Source organism: Hypomesus nipponensis, chromosome 19 (assembly GCF_054491055.1).
Source record: "Hypomesus nipponensis isolate SF chromosome 19, ASM5449105v1, whole genome shotgun sequence".
NCBI classification, from domain to species: domain Eukaryota; kingdom Metazoa; phylum Chordata; class Actinopteri; order Osmeriformes; family Osmeridae; genus Hypomesus; species Hypomesus nipponensis.
Genome location: NC_140379.1, coordinates 12,098,380 through 12,120,008, shown reverse-complemented (window position 1 = coordinate 12,120,008; position 21,629 = coordinate 12,098,380). Strand labels below are relative to the sequence as shown.

The 21,629-nt window shown below is 45.9% G+C and overlaps 1 protein-coding gene across 10 annotated transcripts in view; it reads left to right on the top strand.

The window, feature by feature from the left end:
• Window positions 1-21,629, top strand: part of LOC146247064 (C-myc promoter-binding protein-like) — a 32,420-nt gene that overhangs the window by 726 nt on the left and 10,065 nt on the right. For 2 of the 10 annotated variants that reach the window (XM_084682590.1, XM_084682589.1), the window contains exons 2-22: window positions 693-939; window positions 2,139-2,208; window positions 4,286-4,455; window positions 5,871-6,166; window positions 6,474-6,540; window positions 6,681-6,739; window positions 6,890-7,034; window positions 7,371-7,546; window positions 8,561-8,661; window positions 9,731-9,946; window positions 11,535-11,680; window positions 12,003-12,041; window positions 15,063-15,196; window positions 15,296-15,428; window positions 15,549-15,755; window positions 16,006-16,134; window positions 17,624-17,768; window positions 19,042-19,161; window positions 19,499-19,594; window positions 21,067-21,186; window positions 21,472-21,627. In XM_084682590.1, coding sequence (XP_084538716.1) covers window positions 693-939; window positions 2,139-2,208; window positions 4,286-4,455; window positions 5,871-6,166; window positions 6,474-6,540; window positions 6,681-6,739; window positions 6,890-7,034; window positions 7,371-7,546; window positions 8,561-8,661; window positions 9,731-9,946; window positions 11,535-11,680; window positions 12,003-12,041; window positions 15,063-15,196; window positions 15,296-15,428; window positions 15,549-15,755; window positions 16,006-16,134; window positions 17,624-17,768; window positions 19,042-19,161; window positions 19,499-19,594; window positions 21,067-21,186; window positions 21,472-21,627 — 2,972 coding nt within the window. The remainder of the gene's footprint in view (window positions 1-692; window positions 940-2,138; window positions 2,209-4,285; window positions 4,456-5,870; window positions 6,167-6,473; window positions 6,541-6,680; window positions 6,740-6,889; window positions 7,035-7,370; window positions 7,547-8,560; window positions 8,662-9,730; window positions 9,947-11,534; window positions 11,681-12,002; window positions 12,042-15,062; window positions 15,197-15,295; window positions 15,429-15,548; window positions 15,756-16,005; window positions 16,135-17,623; window positions 17,769-19,041; window positions 19,162-19,498; window positions 19,595-21,066; window positions 21,187-21,471; window positions 21,628-21,629) is intronic. The other 8 variants (XM_084682593.1, XM_084682592.1, XM_084682597.1 and 5 more) reach the window with 5 other exon arrangements.

Here is a 21,629-nt window from a genome sequence, read left to right as displayed (position 1 = left end):
TGTGCTTCCGACTGCATTGTGAGAGGTAGTAATCAGCTTTGTCTGTGGTTGGGTGTCATAAACAGAATGACAGCGTGCTTGGCCATATTCAGGTTCTTTTATGGGGTCAAATGGAATGTGTATGTCATTATTTTGTGTGCAAGCGAGTTTATTGTGTAAGGTCGAAAGCAAGTAAACACACTCTCCCAGTCGGCTCCCACCATTAGCCACTAGCATGTCCTCCCAACATGGCAGCAAAGCCCAGACCACCTCTCTGGTTACCATAGAGATGGATCTTCACTCCATTGCTGCCGAGCTTTGAGCGGAAATGGCCCCATTTCCCAAGCTCGAAAAGAGGCCTCGGTGGTAAATATTAGGCTTAGCTTCATAATATATCAAAGTCATTGTTCTAACTCTGAAACGTTCCCTCTAGTACTAATGTAACACTGGCCTCTGAATGTCACAGTGACCTGAATGGAAAAGACACAACAGGCTGGGAATTTATGCACAGCTTCTTTTTCTGTGAAGTACCAACCCCTTTGGAACAGTTTCCCACCATGTTAATTGTAACCTACTGAAAGCCTTTTGGTATAGTTGCTTGCTAAAAAAGAAGGTATATACTGATCACAGTTGTGCAAGCCGTGCAATGATCTATTACTGAAGCTTTTCATAAATGTTTCCCCTTTCCCCCTCACATTTTGCTCCCTCCCTAGTGTTCTGTACGAGTGGAAGGAGCGTCTGAAACAGGGCTGCCACATCATCCAGACCACTCCCTCTGGCCGTCCAGCAAACATCAGCAGCACCTCGTCCCAACGCATCTACATCACTTACCGCCGGGCACCTGAGAGCCAGCCACATGCCGCCCTGGCCGTCACAGACATCTGCATCATCATCCCGGGCAAGGGCGAGACTCCCCCGCACACCTTCTGCAAGGTGGAGAAGAACCTCAACAGCAGCTTGGTAAGATGGCTGCCTCGGCCGTGTCTCTGGACAAGCAGGGAGGTCATGTTGACACTGAGTTTGCACGCAAAAGAATGTTTGTCGTGATAGAGGCTTGATAGGTCAGCGAGGCTCTGGGGCTTGTTCAGAGGAGGAAAACGTTACAAAATGCTTGTATTGATATTGTATCAGGATGCCCATTGTTTGACATGCAAACTGTAAAAATGTTAAACAGGAAGAGCCACAAAAACCCCCTCTCCCTGGCAAGAGAAGCATCTATTGCCACACAGTGAATTGGGGCCTGTCTTGGAAATGGGGGTGTTCTATATATAACATACGTTTGTAGATTGAGAGCAGGGAATTATAGTATACTGTGCAGACAAACAGACCCAGCTTGTTCGTCACACTACAGAAATGCACAATCAAAATGATGCTGGTTGTTAAAAGAAAGTGTTTGAGGTACCCAACAATACCAGCATGCAAGATTTTGCATATTTTTCCTCAGCTTTGTCATGGACATGCACAAAGAGAAAAGCTATTTCTGTTAGTACATTTTTCTCTTTTCGGTGCAAGTTGCACCAAGGGACATTATATCAAGATGGAGACAACAGCAAGTGCATCCAATTATGAAACAAAGAAGCCTCTCAAACACAGTCAGGCCCTCAGGACACTGTTAGGCTGCAGAGTTGTGCGTTAGGTAGCAACCCTAAACCATGTTCCATGTCTCCTTAATGACAGTAGCATATCCACACCCTTTCTTCCTCTCAACAAATACATCTTTCTTTCCCCCCCCCCCCCCTCGGTCTGTGCCTAATGCCGCAAAACACCCTCTACCCACTACCTTTCGTATTGTGTCATGGTTTATGTACTTGCACAACACACACACACAGCGGCTGTTCAGTATTATAAAAAGATGTCCTTGCTGTGTCAGCAAGGTCTGCTTTGATCACTAGGCAGCGTGGTAGTCCCCCAGTGTGTGTGCATTCATGTTTATAGAAAACATAGTGGCTAAACATACACAGTGGGGAATGCACAGGAGACCTTACCATCTGCACTCAATGTTCAACAGTTCAATGTTCAGTAAAGTGACCACTGAAAACATCCATGATTTTCTATACATGATGCCTTCAGTCCATGAGATGAAAAGACTGAGAAATAGGTTCTAATGTGGAATTCATACACTTGTACTCATAGAAAATAACTGTCCCTTGTGTTTTCAGTGGGGCTCCTCTGTATATCTGTGCTATAAGAAGTCGGTGGCCAAAACCAACATGATAGCCTACAAAGCAGGTGAGTGATGTTTCAATATTTTTCTCTTTGAAATGTTAAAGTGCACCCAATGAATCAGGCAACATTTAACCAGTTGTGTGTGTGTGGGCCTTGTGTCTATTTCTCTTTGTTATGGTAAGCCTGGAAATGCTCAATCTATGTTCTGTAAATACAATCGTCAAGTTCATAATTCCCAACATCCTAAGTTTATATAGATAATTGCTATCTGGTCTAAGGGTGCATTGTAATCTTTCAAGACTTAATGCTGTCCTCGTGTCTGTTTTTGAAGAACTTTGGCATCCTTAACTTCATCACTGCTGTGTCGTGGTAGGGAAGTTTAATTTCACCAGGTATTTTGAAACTTCAAACAGTGGCCACGTTGTTGAGGATGGGAACATTGAAGAAACGTTTCTCTCCCAGAGAATGGCCTCTAATCAACTTTTGAGAAACGACATGGATGTTATATCAGAATTACAGAGTGTAATAAACTCTTTTTGCTTCTTTTTAACCAGTAAATGTTTGCTTTTTCCGTGCTTGTAAGGCAGTACTAAGTCCAATGTTCAACACCCTGAATTTGAACTAGGTCATGTGAGGACATACTTTGCTACACAGGCATGTCACGGCGTGTTGAGGTGTCAGACGGTGGGTTCTTGGTGACGTGCACGCATGCTGGTATTTCCCCCAGCAGACTGGGCTGGTGCTAATTTAGTGATTCCTCTATTGCTTATTGTGACTACAATGTCCTTAACGCTCCCCTCTCAAATATGTTGTGCCAGTGGGTGGGAAATAGAACCAGATGTTACTGCCAACAACAGGCAGATAAAATCCTCAAACAAAGGAGATGCTTTGGATTTCATGCTGGCCACCCAGTTCTGTTGGTCTCTCAATACACACGCACACACACACACACACACACACACACACACAAGGTTGTTATGATAACCAAATAACAACATGAACTAATTCCACAATAAGGCCAAACCTCAATGGTGATGCAACTTCTAGGCTAACTCCCATAACATTACCTCAACTTTGTTTGGTAAGTCTAGACCTTGAATTGCTCGACCAAACCCTAACCCACTTTTATTTTATAGACCCACCTCAAATGTATTTTCCAGACCATTATTTGACATGCATCTATACAACGTTGACTCAACCAAATCCCAACCCTGAATACTTATGCTGTCATAACAGCCAAGGCCCAGACCATCTGTGGCCTTCACACTGACGTGGCTGATTGGTATCACTGCAGAGCACGCCTGGAGTGTGAGCTGCAGACTGAACCCAGACTGAACCCAGACTGAACCCAGACTGAACCCAGACTGAACCCAGACTGAACCCAGACTGAACCCAGACTGAACCCAGACTGAACACAGACTGAACACAGACTGAACACAGACTGAACACAGACTGAACACAGACTGAACACAGACTGAACACAGACTGAACACAGACTGAACACAGACTGAACACAGTGATCTCATCTGAGCTGTGTGGATGTGTCTTTGGCATCAGCTACCAGAAGCAGAGCCTTGACATCTTGGGTTTAGGAAACCATACCTAGAGACTGAATGCACATGTTGAGTTCAGTTCATCTCTTCTATGTTAGCTGATGTTATACTAGGGCTGTAATTAAACAGATGTCATTGGATCTTTGGCACAAACACCTGTTTTAAAACTCTGCTTCTTTCATTTAAAAGTTAGAAAAGTTTCTTTTTTTATGCCAAATATTCTATATGGGAATACCAGGTTTTCAGTATCCAAATAGCCTAAAATCTTAGAGTTAAACAAGCATTCACAATGGCAGGAATACTATGTTGTTCATTTCTGTCTAATGACAATAACAAATTAGCTAAGGGTTCATTATCAGGGAGTGAGGGTTTATTTAAAGTCCATTGTCTGTTGCCAAACATTGATTACTTAGCGTTGCACATAATGATAGTGATTGTAATTAATTGAACTAGCCTAGCACTTTACAAACCATGAGCTCCATAGGGACCTTAATTGATTGTTAATTACAGGAGAACGTTTGCGTTCTGCTGCTACAGAACTTGATTTTAGTGCTGTCTAATTCTCTTGTTGTTGGGGTTTTGTCTAGGTTTGTTCAGCAGATACCCAGAAGAAGACTATGAGTCGTTCCCTCTGCCAGAGTCGGTCCCTCTCTTCTGCCTGCCCATGGGGGCCACTATCGAGTGCTGGCCCGCGTCAACCAAATACTCCCTCCCTGTATTCTCCACCTTCGTCCTGACCGGAGCCTCTGGAGAGAAGGTGACACTCTCACTCAAGCATGCTTCCTCACCACTGACCTTATCTGCTTCAGATGGTGAAAGGTGCCTCCATTAGATGCACTCACACACTGCCTCCTGTATTGTGCTCCAGCCACACTGCTGACACATCCAGGCACTCCCCATGTGGGGCACTAGCAAAAGCTAATAGTGGTGAGGGAAAGAGAAGCTCAGTGTGTCAGAACCCCTCCACCCCCCCTATTTTAAAAGAATCTTCCTGTTTCACCTGGTTATATTTCCCCCTAACAGTAGCCTATGTGTGAGGGAGAAGCATTTCTCACTGCTAGCTTGCTAAACCCTGCAGATGGCTCTCTGTCACCAAGTGCAGGAGCTGTGACTTGTAAGTCTCATCTCACAGTCAGTAAATCCACAAGCTGGCAGGTACTACTGCCTAGCAGAATCAACCATGGAGGGGGTTCGCAACGCTGCACACAGGAGGGCTCATCTCCTTAGGTATCACCCAGAAGTTGCAGTCTGTCGTTGCTGTAAACCAGCTCACTCCAAATGTTCAAAGAACATGACTACATTAATGGCAAAATCAAGTTGAAAGATCTTTGTCCAGAGTGGACCACAAGGGCTCTCGCTACATCACTGATAAAGCAGCATACAGGCACCATGAGTTCTATCTATCTATCTAACCCCCCCCCCCCACACACACACACACACACACACACACACACACGCCACAGAAATGGGCCACTGGGTTATGACCATGGGTTTGTATATGTCTCTGAAATATGTTCCAAAAGCTCTGGTGTACATTAGTACATGATTACAAATGACCCACTCCCTGCCTACTGTTCAGAGAGCAGCAGCCGCTCGGGTTGGAAAGCTAAACATGGGCTGTTAGGGGTCAGAGACGAAGGCTGCCGGGCAGCCCCGCGGGTTTGGTTCTGCTGACTCTTGAGCGAGAGAGAGCGTGCATGCAACGTGTGCGTGTGTGTGTTTTCAGAAATGTGTGTGTTTGTGCAAGCCTAGCCGTTGTGCTGTGGATGTTTTGCTGAGCCCAGTGTGTGTTTTGTAAACTGAACTGTGTCGTACCCGGGCAAGGTCAGAGAGAGGAATGGTGGGAAGCCGGCCCGTCGCCTCTCACTGTGTAAAGGTGTTGCTCCCTTTACAAGTTGGCATGTAGGCCTTTGACCCGATCATACACAAACACAGGGACAGGAACCCTCCTCTGTGTTTTGCAAGCGCACGTGTGTCACACTGCCAAAGGCGAAGACATACCCCCCGGAGAGAGGTTAGGATATGACCTACAAAACAGATAAGCATGTGATGTAAAGAGATATAGAGACATTTAGTCGTAATTTTCCTTTGATTCCCATTGGTGGTCAGCTATATTCAGGGAAACCCTTCCTCATGACTTACCTGTATGTGCTTGTGTATTCACCTCTCCAGGTGTACGGTGCAGCCATCCAGTTCTATGAGCCCTACCCACAGGAGTGTCTGACAGAGCAGCAGCGCTCCCAGCTGGGCCTGCTAGGCCCTGACCCCCTCAAGAGCCCCCCCACCACTGCAGCCACCCCCACATCTCCCACCGGCACCGCGGCCAGCGCGCCGCCCCCCCGCTCCATCTACACCAACAAGTGCATCTGCCTGCTCTCCCACTGGCCCTTCTTCGACGCCTTCCGCAAGTTCCTCACCTTCCTCTACCGTTACTCCATCTCCGGCCCGCACGTCCTGCCCATCGAAAAGTGAGCTTTCAGTGTCCCTGAATGAAACCTGCTCTTGTTTCTTTGTTTTGTTTGTAGACAAAATAATTTGTTGTAGCTCTTTGCCTTCAGGTTTTTTTGTCCACCCTGTCAACTAAATTTATGCCAGCCCTGTTTTAAGTCTGTTCAATACCAACACATTGTATAGACTCATGCCAACCGTGTTTTACGGCCTAGTTACTAAATCTGCACCATGCAGCAGGGATGTGATGACAGATGAAGCACCCCCACGCTATATTCATTTGAGTCATTTCTGGCCTCACAAACCTCCCAATCTTCCTCCTTCCAGGCACATCTCCCAGTTCATGCACAAGGTCCCCTTCCCCTCCTCACAGAGGCCCAGGATCCTGGTGCAGGTGAGTCTGCTGATGAATTACAGCCTACGGGTATGGATCTTTTCACAAAGTAGTGCCTGTCTGAGTGATGCATCGCGCCGCCATTTTGGATCTGAGGTGATACCCCTGCATGCTGATTTGTTCCCTTTCTCCTCTCATAGCTCTCGCCTCACGACAGTCTGATGTTGAGCCAGCCTGTGTCCTCTCCTCTACCTCTCAGGTAAGGTTGTTTGGTGTCCTAACCACAAGACCTACAGCATTTACACTGTTCACCTTGTAGTGGTTTCCTATTCCCTTTTTGAAACAGGTGATTGTTGGGTATTATGCATGTCAAGTGTAAAACATTGTGTGTGTTTTGGGGGTATTGCAGTGGGGGTCGGTTCTCTACGCTGCTTCAGAACCTGGGTCCAGAGAACGCCGTCACGCTCTTGGTGTTTGCTGTGACAGAACACAAGATCCTGGTGCACTCCCTGCGGCCCGCAGTGCTGACCAGCGTCACCGAGGCTCTGGTGTCTGTGAGTAGTTACCAAAAAGCAAACTTTTTTTTGATTCTTTATTTGATTTGCAAAACATTTCCCTTTTTTTTGTAACACATGCAATTGTACCAATGGAAATATAATTTATACTTATATACACAGTTTAGGAAACATAATAACTCACTCGGAGGTTAAGTTCACACGTGAAACATCACTTGGTTTACTTGAGGTTCTGCACTCAAAGTATACATGCGCATGGCGAATAACCCATAGGAGTACAATGCATAGGGGAGTGCTTACACATAAAGAAATAGACCCTTATTAAACACTACAATCCTGACCTCCAATATTGACATCCTTCCCTCCTTCCCTCAGATGATCTTTCCGTTTCACTGGCCGTGCCCGTACATCCCCCTGTGCCCGCTGGCGCTGGCCGACGTGCTGAGCGCCCCCTGCCCCTTCATCGTAGGCGTGGACTCACGCTACTTTGACCTCTACGACCCCCCGCCGGACGTCAGCTGTGTGGACCTAGACACAAATACCATCTCCCAGTGAGCACTGCTTCTGCCACGCTCTGAGCTAGGGTGTAGCATATGTCGGTTCCATTAGACTTAGAAACTGGGAGGCCCGGATATCAGGTTAGGCAAATGCTGATGACTGAGGCCAGTTCCAAAAATATACAGACCGGATGCACATGCTGTACTTTATCTAGTAGATTCATTGTTTTCCGTGTAATGTATAGATACTCAAGCAGTTGCATGGAATATAATACAGTTAAATAGTATGTGGGGTCAGTTTCATTGAGGACAAAATTACCCCTTCATAGATAAATTAAGTCTGGTGAAAAAGTTGGGGTGACAAATTTTTCATGAATATTTTTGGGCTTCCTCGAAAACTCTAAGTGAATTTGTCAAAAAAATGGTACAAGAAAATGGCCAATTATCATTCACAACCCATCCCTTTGAAATGTCAAAGTATCTTGAAAAAGGCACTCGCGTCACAAATGTAGCATTTGAACATGGGGCCAAAAGAGCAGGGATTTACCACCAAATAAAAATAACACTTTAGCAATGATGTGTTGAAATCAAGACCAGGATACTTGTGCTCAGCTGTGCATGAGTAACCCTGTGGATTTAACTCAACAGAAATGCTTTTGAAGTTGAGTTTCTTTAAACTGTTACTTTACAGCGTTCATGTAAAAATGAAGGACTAGAAAAGAGTGCAGTTCAATGTAAAAGTATGCTCCAGCCACAACAACCTAACCCCAAACCTCTTCCTTTGTACTGGACACCTGATTTACCATATTCTTTAATAGACCTCATGCTTGCCAACCTGTTTCCCTTTTTGAGCTAGGGAAGTGGTGACTTGCAATGTAAACAGAGCACACGTACCAAAGAGTCGAGTTTGGTCAGGTGGCTTCATTTGGTCTGATACCCTGCGGTCACTTAGCCTGCCAGACACACTCAGCAAACCAGGGTGGTCCCCGGCACAGCCTTCAACGCTCATATTTATTTTGCCCCCTCCCCCAACCTCTCCTGAGCTGACCATGTGCTTTTGCTTTACAGCAATGAAGATAAGCGAGCCCTGACTTGGAAGATCCTGCCAAAGAAAGCCTGTAAAAACCTGATGAATGTGCTGAACCATCTCTACCAGCAACTTGTGGACGGTGAGTAACTGCTGAACAGAACAGCAAAAACCCAGGAAAGGAACCAAAACCAGGGTCAAGTATTGACGGGTTGCCAGATGTTTCTCTGCTTTAGTCAGCTTTTATATCATTGTCATATCAGATTTGAAGCATATGTAGTAACCAGGGTAGATCACAGGTCCAGTCATGTTGGAAACTTCTTTTTAAAATCACAGTTTTTATTCCCTTTATATTGTTCCATTAAATGGGACGAGAATATTCTGGTTCATCTGTAAGGCTCACAAGGAAGTAAACTTGTGCTGCTTTAGGCCCTACTCCTTAATAAAATATGTTGTTGTTTTTTAGTGGTGGTTTTCAACACTCAAAAGTTCTGATGACTTGACACTACATGCCAATACAGACTTTGTAAATAGACATCCTTTTTTATTCTCCACTCTCATCTCCAGCTCTTACTGTCCTCATTATGTCATTGTGGAGTTTTTCCTCTGTTATTTATGGCGTTCAGTGTTACAGAAATTGAGTCGGGAAGGGGGGGGAGTGGGAAACAAATAATTTCTTATTTTTAAGATGCAGCCAGGCTGAAAATCTAGGCGGTTGCTGCTTGAGTGCCTTGCTCGGAATATTGAATATCAATACACCCGTCTGGGCAGCAACTTCATAGCTTCAAGGACCTCTTGAAAGTAAATCTCTGATAGTTCCTGGTTCTTGTTGTTTAGCCTTTACCGCCATCAAAAACCAAATTGAATCAATGGTAATCAAAGAAACTACTCTGGCTCCAGAACTGTGTTCAACCTGCATTGCAGTGCTATGCGATCATTTCTACCTTTTGTTTGTGCTCCTCCAAATGCTTCACACTTGATGGGTTCCTCAATTGAATGCCAAATTTGACCAGAGTGCACTATATAGGGAAATGCAGTGCATTAAATTCTTCTTGAAAGAAGAGATATTGTCAAACTCCCTGTGCCACCTAAAACACACAGGGTGCAGTGCCTGCATGAATGCAAACCAGCCCTGCTCTACCCATGGTCACTGGGATGGCACATAAACATCCTCGACTAACCTCCACCCTCTTGTCCCACCCTCCCCCCAGGCCAACAGAGGCCAGACGGTCTCCTGGAACTCAGCATGAGCGACTCGTCTGAGCTGAGCTGCGGCAAGAGCCTGCACATGCTGGAGATGGAGATCCAGGAGGCTTTCCTGCGCTTCATGGCGGCCATCTTGAAGGGCTACCGCTCTTACTTGCGACCCATCACCCAAGCTCCCTCGGAGAAGGCCACCGACGCCAGCTCTCTCTTCGACCTGCAAGGTCAGGACAGACTCTCGCACTGCTTCAACAATAGGTTTATTTAAAGGCACATCTCTAAGGAGTCGTCATTTCTGCCCGTAGTCCCCAAAATCACAATAATTAGCATAAGATGGCATGTTAATTGTTTGTCATAAGACCCTGATAGTAACACTACAGCCCAGAGGGGAAAAACACACAACATGATCAAACAAGAAGCTTTGGAAAGCCCTTCTGACATAATTCAGAATATACCTCCCTGTTGTCACCTGTTGATCTTCCATCTTGATGAATGCTGCGGCTGTGGCCCTCGTCCCAGAGATTTATGCGTGCTTTGTCTAATATACATCACACTTGTTTGTCATTATTTACTCCCTCTCTGTGTGTGTATATAAATATATAGACCCATTTTGTACCACGGGCAGTGTAGCGTTATATCATTAGTAGCGACAGGTTTATGACAACAGAAAATAAAATTACCCCCAACTATCCATAGTTCCCCTTTTCCCTTCCCAGTACAGCTGGTCTGCCTCAGACCCAGATGGTGTTGGTTAAAGCATGAGAGGCCTCTCTCAGGGACTGGATGGAAGGAACATTTGGGTGTTTGAAAGGTGTGTGTGTGTTTGTGTGGCAGTCCAGCAAGCTTGTGAGCAAGAATTACAGCTGTTGAAAGCTCCTGAGGATAGAGTCTGGAACAAAGCCCTGAAAGCTCGCTAATACAACATCTGAAATGAGTTGGGCTGATCTGATTGCTGTGAAAGACTCAGTAGAGCCAAGGCCATGTGTAATAGGAGGAATGGGATGTGCAGAATAAGCACTGGAGATTTGAAGGGACCCTTGCAGTGTTATACATAATATAATGACTTGAGGGAACGCAATTTAATTTTGGTCATGATGGTTTACTTACACACACACACAAACGCCAGTCCATCTGTGCGTACTAGGAATTGGAAAGGTTAATTCATACCCAGGCAGGTGCCAAAGGGGCAGTTGCGTCAAGGGGGAGTGGCCTGTCAGGTGACTGTCAGCTGTGTTGGGGGCCACATTGCGCGTGTGTGAATGTGTGTCTGCGTTTCAAGAGAATCCGCTTTCGTTATGTGCTTTACCACCAGGACACAGTTTAGAGGCTTGGATTCCTTCACTGCACTGAGAGCCAATTGTCATTTATCCTGGTCTCTCACACCATAAGGGCCATTAGTGACACCAGCTGGATGTTGCCATATCGTTATGCACCTTTTAATTATTTATACAACATTGTGTTGGTGTACATTGTCTGGGAATCTTGTGTTCAGTGCCATCCATTTTTCATTAGTGAGGTTGGTTTACCAGGTCATGACTTGAGACTAAATGAAATAGTCTCATTTAGTTTGCTGAAAGTATAGATTGAACCAGATAGTCATGGGCATGTAGTGTATCATGTTTAGTTACCACCTATTAGAAAGTGTCACTTTCACAAATTGCTGCGCAATTGTTTTGTCTCCTTAGTAGTTAGGCTTTTTCATTGGTCTTGCTTTAGTGTGAATCATAATTTATTGAGACTGTTATTATGGCGCTAGATGCTGATCTAAATCACAGTTGTTCTGCAGTAAGTGGACCTATTTCTTTCCCTCAGGCTTCTTAAAGAGTCGTGACCGCTCACACCAGAAGTTCTACTCCCTCATGACCAAGACGCAGATGTTCATCCGCTTCATCGAGGAGTGCTCCTTCGTTAGTGACAAAGACGCCAGCTTGGCCTTCTTTGACGACTGTGTGGACAAAGTGAGCACAACTTTCTTAATCATCCTCTGCGTCAACCTCTCTCCAATCCTCCTTTACTATTCAAATGTCTCTTTTCTCCCCTCCCCACCGTTATTTTTCCTTTTTTTCTTTCAAGTTTTATTCTCCAGCTGTTCTGTCTATCCTGTATGACTACTCGTCTTCAGTAATATTAGTTGTGACCATCATTCCCGCCTGCTCTCACCTATCGTTTAAACTGAACATGCCTCTCTCCTGTCCTCTCCTGTCTCCCCCCTTTCTTTCTTTTTCTCTCTTCCTGCCTTTCTCTGCCTCTTTCCTCTTGTCTGCCTGCCTGTGCGAGTAGCTGTACAGCTCAGAGCGCAGTGCAGAAAAAGGAGGCAAGGTAAGTGTCCTTTGTGCCTGCTCTGCTCACTGTGACCTCAGGGTGACCATTGTGATATCACTGTGTTGAACATTGAAAAGGTACATTGTAGTCCAGTCCAGTGACCAGATCCAGACTAGAACTGAACACGCGACCCCCATCCTGCCTGTAGTTACGAGCTGAGCCACACATAAAGAGCCTGTCAGTTTTGCAACCAAAAGCAGAATTCCTCCAACTCTAACTCTTTGATGCACTTTCCACACTCTCCCTGTATTGAGTTGTAAGCTGCTGTGTAATTTGCCACCTAAGCACTTACAGCAATACTGCAGTTCACAGAAAAAATATTTCTGGGGCCAAAGATTTCATGACTCCAGCAAGGTACTAAACAACTTTATTGCGGCTCAGTGACTTCTAGAATGCTTGATCGAACATGATGTTTTGAGATGATTCCTAAACTGCTCCATTTGTCTCACCCATCAGTTTACCCAGAGAGTTTTTCAATGCTGAACCTAAAATCAAACATGATCTTCTGCGTTTCCGAGAGTGTGTGTCTTTCTGTGTTTGAGAGAGAGAAAGGCAGGGAGTGAAATCATCTTTTTAGCAGGATTGTAATATTACATCTGGATAATGTCATGCAAGATGTTGATTATTAGAGGTAAACTTGATAATTGACACCAAAATATAATTTTCCCACAGTGAGGCTTTGTAATTTACCATTTTGAAGTAATTGAATTGAGGGCCAGCCTACAAGGCTCTTCCCCCCCCTCCCCTCTCTCCCAGGCTGATGTAAGCAGTAACTCTCACTCATCTCCTCCCTCAGTGTCAGATTTATACTCTGGTAATCCCTGTTGATACTCTCACTGTGCTATGGAGTCCCTGGTAGGATTAAGAGGTCTACTCTCATAGGAGTACGCAAGCTCCTAAGAGTTCATCCCACTCAGTCTCCCTGCTACACAAACACGCACACACACACACAAACATCCTCTACACTCAGATTAAATAGCTTTGTGTACGTACTGTTCATATTTGACCCAACTGTCCCTCCCTGTCCCCTTGCACACGCACACAGAATATTCCCACTCTCCCTCAGAGAGCTGCATGTTCAGTCCAACAGGACTCAGTGTTCCTAAGCAGAAACAAAGAACAACTCATCTTTGCTTCTCAAGCGCCACAATTCTGAGTGGTTATTTAGCTTTGCCTGTCTGCACTTTGTGACCTTTTACACATTCAAGCAGGTTGTACTTTCTCCTCTTGGTGTTTATTCGTGAAGTTAAACCTTATTTGTGACAAAATACATGTTATATGAATCAATAACTGTCTTGAGCACTACACTCAAGAAGAGATTTCAATTTTTTGTAGTGTTGAGGTATACTTACCGAAACTGTACTAGTGCTTAAAATAAATAAAGCAGAGGTAGTATTTTCTTCAAGATAACATGGCAGTGGTCTGTGATGAGACAGCTGTTCTGTGGTCTCAGCTAGTCTTCAGCAGAAGGCCGCTCGTACTCTGACCCAAGCTCCTGACAGGTGTAGATTTATTGAGTTCAACCACTAGCAGAATAAACAGCGTTTTAAACCATCGATTTGTTGTTGGACTTCATAAATCCTCCCTTTCTGAGGCGTCTACAGCTTGCATGTACATTTTCTTCCTGCCATTTCTCTTCATCTCTCTCTTTCTACACACACAGGTTATAAAATACATATATTTAAATAATAAAACCTTACATTTGAATATTATATACACTTCCATATTCCAGTCTCAGACATCATCAAGCCATAACTCAACGTTTCTCAACCATCTTCTCGCCAAGGTGTGTTTTCCGTATACATTCCTGGTCTCTAAAAGCCCATTTGTTTAACAACCAGACAGCAAAGTATAGTACCCATTCAAAAAGCACTTTGCGCTAATGCTCTAATAATTATTGCTTTCTACTGTGGAGGCTAGGGAATTATGTACCTGTCTTTTTCTATTTTGTGGTGCCAGTATAAAGAGATATTTGAAGGAGAGATAACAAGTAAAAATCTTTTTTTCACAATGGGAAGAACAAGTAATTTTAGGAAGTGTAGGACATACGAGGACAAAGAATTAGGTCATGGGGATAGTAAGGATTTGTGCATTAAAGATGAGAATGGCAATTACATCTGTGTTTTGACAATAGCTTGTGCACATATAATTAGATTATGTTTGTGATTCTCAGGGGGTAACATTGTGCTACTGACATTAGACTAAAAGGGCTTGGTTTCCTTTTATTTTTCCTCATCGGGCAGCATTTTAAGTTTTGATATCAAATATCATTTTTGATGATTTTTTGTTTATGCTCTCTGCCCATCTGTGGCCGTATGTGATTATATAAGCAACTGGTGCTGCAGTTTACTCTAAATGTTTTTAAGATGTCTGAGGGTGGGTGGCACTGATAGAGTGGCAGACCACACCTGGTGTGTGGTGCCATGCTTAGTCACTGCAAAACCTGCACTCATAATGATCAGGATAATGGGCCGGTTATGTACAGCAACACATTTTGAGTATGTGCTACAGTCCCACCGTGCTTGGTCAATAGAGCTTCATCAATAAAGCTAGACAGAACCACTAGCTTTATTGCTAGCTCCACCTCTAACACTGGCACAAACACTTCAACCTAATCAGTAGACCCTCCAGAGGATTGACACTGATTGATGAGTGAATCACCAGGAACTATCAGGGAGTAGAGAGCGAAAAGCAATTGAGATGAAGCCCACACTCCCCACTGCACAAGCAGTTTGTCTGACAGTTGCTGCGCACAGCGAGAGACAGACGGAGAGTGAGCGAAATGGGAAGACAAAAAGAGAGTGCAATTGTGAAAACGAGGTCACCCGCAGTCCTCCGCTCTTGTGAACAACCAACACAGACACAGTCGTCTCTATCAATAGGAGCGAGCTCATACTGAGTTGTTGGGGAGAGCGAGGCTGTACCAGCCCTGGACTGTATATTGTTTTCATATCTTTGTAGTCAACCTTTCCCCCAATTAGATCCTCTTTTACAATGATCCCCCCCCCCCTCCCCCAGGTGGACAGCGATAAACCGGAGGAAACCAGGCTGATCGAAATCGACGAATCCCAACGCAGCGAGCACACGGTGTTCATCACGCCCCCAGAGCTGCCCCCTCTCCCCGAGGGTGAGGAGTATCCCCTGTGCTACAGGTAGGGCCGCTCGTCTGCTCCGGCAGTGTGGCATGTGGACAGGTGACGGTGGCTTTGTCTCGCCTCACCGTGCGTGACGCGTTGGGCCTCTTTGTACAGCTACAACGGCTTCCCGGTGTTGAGTCTCCACCTGTTTGACCCCATGGAGGGGCTCCGAACCCCGGCCTCTCGCCTCGCCGCTCGGCCCAGCTGCCCCGCCAGCCCCGCGCCCATGTTCAGACGCACCAAGCAGGTTCATGAACGCACACACAAATGTCCACAAACACACACATACATACACTCACACCGTAACACACACGCGCCTAAAACAGTAAACAGGTGAAGTATACCCAACCTCATTTCGTCTTCACAGGAGATCAAGTCGGCCCAGAAGATCGCCAAGAAGTACTCGTCCATCCCCCAGATGTGGTCCAAGTGTCTGCTGCGCCACTGCTACGGCCTGTGGTTCATCTGCCTGCCCGCCTATGTCAAGGTGTGCCACTCCAAGGTGCGGGCGCTGCGCACCGCCTACGACGTCCTGCGGAAGATGCAGACCAAGAAGCTGCAGCCTCCGGACGAGGTACGTGTCTGAGAGTGAACCACATGTTGAGCCGTCAGTCCAGCTAAAACTGGGCTGAAATCCTTTTTTTTTTTTTTTTTTTTTTTTTTATGTAAAAAAGATTATAATGCTCTGTAATGTTTTTTGTTCTGTGATGTACTCTACTGAGTGTCAAAGCCCATATCGTCATCTGTATCAGTCATCATGTGATAATTGTACTTTTCAAAGCCAGGATAACATACAGCAGCCCTCTCGCTCTCTGCACTCCCAGGTGTGCTACAGGGTGCTGATGCAGCTGTGTGGTCAGTATGGGCAGCCTGTCCTGGCCGTCAGGGTCCTCTTTGAGATGAAGAAGGCCGGGGTCCACCCCAACGCCATCACCTACGGCTACTACAACAAGGTGAGGGCCTGACTCTGGAACGATCTGGCAAAGCACTGGAACATCTCGTAGGCAGATGGTGCACCCCGTGATATTTAAATGTAGACTTGAGTTATTAATGTCAACTTTTCCTGGAGAGATTTTTTAAGTTTTCAAAGAAGACCGTGTCTTTTTCTTTTTGGACAGATATCAAAATGTTGGCTATTTACCTCATCAATGTTATGTTTTTGATCAGGCAGTCTGGAGTCTGCCTTTAGATAAGTAACATACGCTGACATTTTCAATTCCCCAAGGTTATTACCCCAGCCTCTGTAATCACACATGGCTTCAAGATGACTTGTAAGTCTTCAAACCTGGCAACCCGCCATCTATCTGGCAACCAAGCAGTAAAAAAAAAAGAAATGAGTCCATTGATGTTCATTTGCGGTTATCGGCCAATGTGGCCTTGGTAAAGGTTGCATCAGTGTCCTGTACTATATCTTTGCCTCTGTGACATTCGGTGACAAATGGCAGCCATGGGCGGTGTTATTTTATCTCGGTAATCAATGGCTGCTTCAGAGGCACTGATTACTGTAGGATTTTTTTCCCCCATCTTCCTCAGACGCAAATCATCTGAAGCAGACGGAGGATTAAACAGTTTTTGCATGCAAGGTTTTAATCTGTGTCTGGGCAGCCTGTTGAAGGCTGTGTGTGGCAGTCTGTGTGCCTATGTGTGTGCTAACAGATGAACCGATAGCAGGACTGTGAGAGGTTAATGCCCCCCTCTCCCATTGGACTGTGTGTGGGGAACGTGTCTTGGTGGCAGGGCGAGCGGCTGTCTGGATCACCCACACTCTGACTGGCTCTTCCAGACAGCGTCCCTGCGAGGATTGGGCGAGCCTCTGTTGTCATCACAACGGCACGTAGGGCTCGTCTTAGCTCAGCAACCTAATTTCACCTGGCCAATTATCAAGAGCCTTTGCACAGGGACTGCTTCAACTCACTAATAAACACAGCTTCCCTTATTCCACTGCCTGCTAGAACTGCATAGCAATTGGCTGTGTACGTGCCTCTATCAGTGTTCCTTTCCTGTGTGGGAGTTCTAGTACTTTGTGTGATGTGGACTTGAGACAGAGGACCAAAATACGTTGTTGTGGGAGTGAGGGATAGCGTGTACCTATTGTAACCTTCAAACGTAGCTTGGTATGCATAGACTGCCTCCTTTCTTTGCCTTGTCATCTTTTTTTCACCTCTGAACCTCCTTCCCCCTTCCTCTCCCTTCCTGTTTCTCATCGCTCTCCTCTTCTTTCTGCTCCTCCATCTAGAAGAACTTTCTACTTCCTGTCCTCCTCCTCTCTGCTTCTCTCGTTCCCTCCTTGTCCTCATCCCCCTCTCTTTTGACTAAACGCCCATATTCTCTCCTCTTTCCGTCTTCCAACCTCTCCTCTCTTTCTTCCTGCTAATCCTCCCTTGACTCCCTTTTCTCCATGTTGCCTCCTTCACATCCTCCTTTTCCCCTCTGCCTCTCCAGGCGGTGCTGGAGAGCACCTGGCCCTCCAGCACCAGAGGAGGCTACTTCCTGTGGATGAAACTGAGGAACGTGGTTCTCGGCGTGGCCCAGTTCAGACGGGCGCTACGGAAACAGCAGGCCCATCCCACCCAGAGCCCGTTGTCAGGTAAACGCATGACTCAACAAGGCTTTCCTTGTGAATGTGAAATATTGCTTATGTTATGTTTTAAGGGAACACCACCGGCTGTGGCTGTTTTCCTCAACAGTTTACACAACAGCAACTCCATCATCCACAATCCTTCTGACATTTACACGTTGTTTTTATGATCGATAAAATAGACATATATAGTGAAAAACAATAGTCTGAGTGTTACTGTACACAGCTTAGCTCCTCTGCATGCAGCTTAGTGCCCCCCGCCCCGCCCCTCCAGAGAGCACGCCAGATCCTCTGCCTGCAGTCCCCTACTTCCTGCAATCACTCCCTTCTTTTCACTTAACCCCGACTGAGCACAGCACTCTGCATGGTCCCAATTAACATCATATTGATTTAGAGTCGGAGCTTTAAGTATGTTTGAAAGGGCAGTGGGAGAGGTGAGGTGTTCATGAGATATATGATGAGATTTTCCTTCCCCTTTACGGTCAACTTAACGTGTAGACCAGTAGACCCGTAGGTCAGGACACGCATATATAACTTCAATCATATTCCAGATATTGCCCCATCGACCGCTCCAACCTCTTAAATGACAAAGAACGTGGAGTTGATTAAGTGACCCAGACCCCTCTCCCCGAGTGTTATCTTTGTATTGGCCTCATCATCTGTCCATAATTGAGTTGGACTCACTTGATCTCTGCAGCCAAGCGCACATCTACTCTGACAACTCAGCTCACGCATTCTCTCGTCCTTCACCCGCACAGAAATCGCCGGCTTAGGGACAACTTTAACATGATGGGGTTAGTTTGTTTTTTCCCCATAGGATCTGTTGATCATCCCTCACAGAAGGTCCTTTATTCACTGCTTGTCCTCAGACGTCCATCTGAAAGCAAACTCAGATCCAGTATAATTTACACTAATCCTTCACAAGAGAGGCCAGTGCACATCACCATTCACAGCAGTTGTTATTTGCGTATATTTATGAATTGTCGTTTAGTCTGTTTTAACTGGCACAAAGAAGCCATTCCAAAGTAGAATGACCTTAAACGGCCTCTCACTATTGAGTCTAACTTTCTGTGTTGAAGTTGGCCTTCAGGACACAGATCTAGACACAGATCAGCTTCATCCACACCTTAACTGCATCTTCTGATAAAAGGAGATCTGATCACAGATCTGATCTTAGAACGGTGTCTCATGGGTCAACTTCATCCAGGCCTTCTATAAAACTGAGAACCCTGGAGCCCAGATGTGCACCAGTTTCCTTTAACGCCTTGTTGTCTTTGGGCAGATGGCAGCGACCTGGACGCTGTGAGTCACGGCAGCCTGGATAGCTCTAACACGGCCGAGCAGGGCCCCTTCGCCACTGACTCCATCAAAGTAGACCCCACTGACGATAGATCTAGCACAGGTACACCTTCAAAATGGCGGCTGCCTGGCCACGACCCTCAGGGGCATCCGCCATCTTGTTCCGCCTTTTTTTTCTTCTTCTTCGTTCTATTCCGCCTTCTTCTGAAACCTCTCTTTGATTTCCTCCCCTCCTCTCTCCTTACCTCATCCTTGGCTTCCTCCCTTTTCTACATTCTTTCCTCCTTCATCCTCCACTCGCATCGTGCCTGATCCTGCCTTCTATTTTGTCATACTCCCCGCCCTCCCCCCCTTCACTGTTGGACCCTCCCATGTTCTGCGCTCTGTCCTCTAACCCATCCCCTTACTCTGGCCCTGCCTGTGTGTGCCCTTGCATGCAGTCGGCCGCGGGGGTGGCGGTATGTGCTCGGAGGGCCGGGGGGGCCTCTCACACAGGGGGGGCTCTGAACCCAAAGAGCCCCCCCCCCACCTCTCAGGTAAACCTCTCTGTCTGTTGTGTGTCGGTCTGGAAATCCCTTTTCCTTTGTCTGACTTGTCTCTCTCAACAGCTCTCTTGTGCCTTTTTCTGGCAGAAAAGAACTGGATTCAACCTCTCTCTCTCTCTCTCTCCGTTCTCTTGCTCTGTCACGCTCTCTCTCTCTCTCTACCCCCACACCTTTACCTCTTTCTCCTCTACTGTTTCTGTCTTCTTGATTTTGTATCATTTTTTTCAACCAATTTCGCGCCCTTCGATAAAAGAGAAGAATCAGTGTCTCTAATGTCCATATCTCTCTTTCAGTCCCTTTATCTTCTGTTGTTCTTTTGTGGTCCAGTCCACTCCTTCAGCTTATCCCTCCCTCTCTTTTCTTGTTTTCCACCTGACTGCTCTTAAAGTGATGTGTGCAAGCTGAGAAATAGCCAGGAGGCCTATTTTTTATATTACGTTGAAATGATGGTTGTTATGAATATTACAACTGTACTGGGAGACTTTTAGAGAATAAAAGTCACACAGGAAAAAGGCTTTTGTGTTGCAAAGGAGGGAGAGCTTGTTGCTCACTGCACGAGTCAGGAGTCATCAGTCTGGCTGTGAGATGCTTTGTGTAGGAATCCAGAGGCGTGCAGCCTCATGGTTTATTGAAAAGAGGACAACCCGGAAAGGTCCACGGGAAAGATGAAAGAGAGTGCTCATCATCTGACAGCTCGTTGCCTGGAGACCCAAACCTGGCTTCCCACCATGCAGCAACATGGATAGACAGACATGGAGAAATTGAGGCGGGAATAAATTAAAGAGAAAGCCTTAAATAGCATCGACTTGACAGATAGCCGCTTTCGTCATACTGTGAGTACGGTATAGGCCTAGTTTATTATGCGCTGTAACACGGCTCTGAAGTTCCATAACTTAACTGAAGCCCCGAGGATGAGGAGCCTGTTCTTTTATTCAGCATATCTCACCAGATGAAAGGAGAGAAACCGCTCCCTCATGGCTGTATAGAGCACTGATGTAATGCAGGCATATCGTACTCTACTCATCTGTATGAGGTGAACCAGGCGGCAATGCAGAGAGAGGGAGAACTTGGCCTGTAGTGTTTCTTTTCTTATTGTTTCTTCATCTGTAGCTTTACTAAAGAGACAGGGTTTAGGTTTAGCTGGTTTAACACTCACCTGTTTTGCTACTGGTAGGACATGAAGAACTCTACATGACGTTGTGTTGTGCATTGAAGGCATTGTTGGTTGTATCAGTAGTGGTACTCGTCTATCTAGATTTCTTTTACAAGGTTGCATCCATTAGCTAAGAGTTATTTCTGACATGTCTCATTCCCCTGTTTCAGTGGTGTTGACTACACAGTACGTGACTTGTATGTGGATGTGCTTCTGTCTCCTCTCTCTCCTTCTCATTTGCTCTTGCTTTTCATCTCCCTCTTCTCCTGTCTCTCGTTCCCACCTGAATCTCCCTCCCTCGCTCACTCAGGTGACCAGTCAGACCTGGGCTACAACTCTCTGTCCAAAGAGGAGGTGCGTAGAGGAGACCCCACAACCCAAGACGCCATCCCCGACAAGGACGACAAAAAAGAGAGTGACTGCAGCTCCCGTGAGTGTTGCCACAGCAACTTCTATAACCAAATATTTCAATCGACTTCCTTTCTCGCTTTCCATTTCCATGCTGTACTAAACAAACACTCTTTTACGTGAGTCATTGTTTACACTGATGCTCGACAGTGAGAGATTGTTCTATCAAGGGCAAGCTTGCTTTATTTGAATCTCTGCCACCCTCTAGTGGATTTTTATTTGCAAGGCGCTATAAAATTGCCATTCTACTTGAGGTGTTTATTGTGTGTGTGTGTGTTTGTGTGTGTGTGTGTGTGTGTGGGTGTAGTGTCAGAAACAGAGAGTGCTAAGGGCAGTGGGGACTGCCTGCCCCAGCTAGATTTCCCAGAAGTCAACGCTCCGTTCAAGCCTCGCCCTGGTATTGTCCGTGGCAACTGTCCCTATGACAACGCAGCCTGTGAGATCAAGGGCACAACCAGCTCAGGT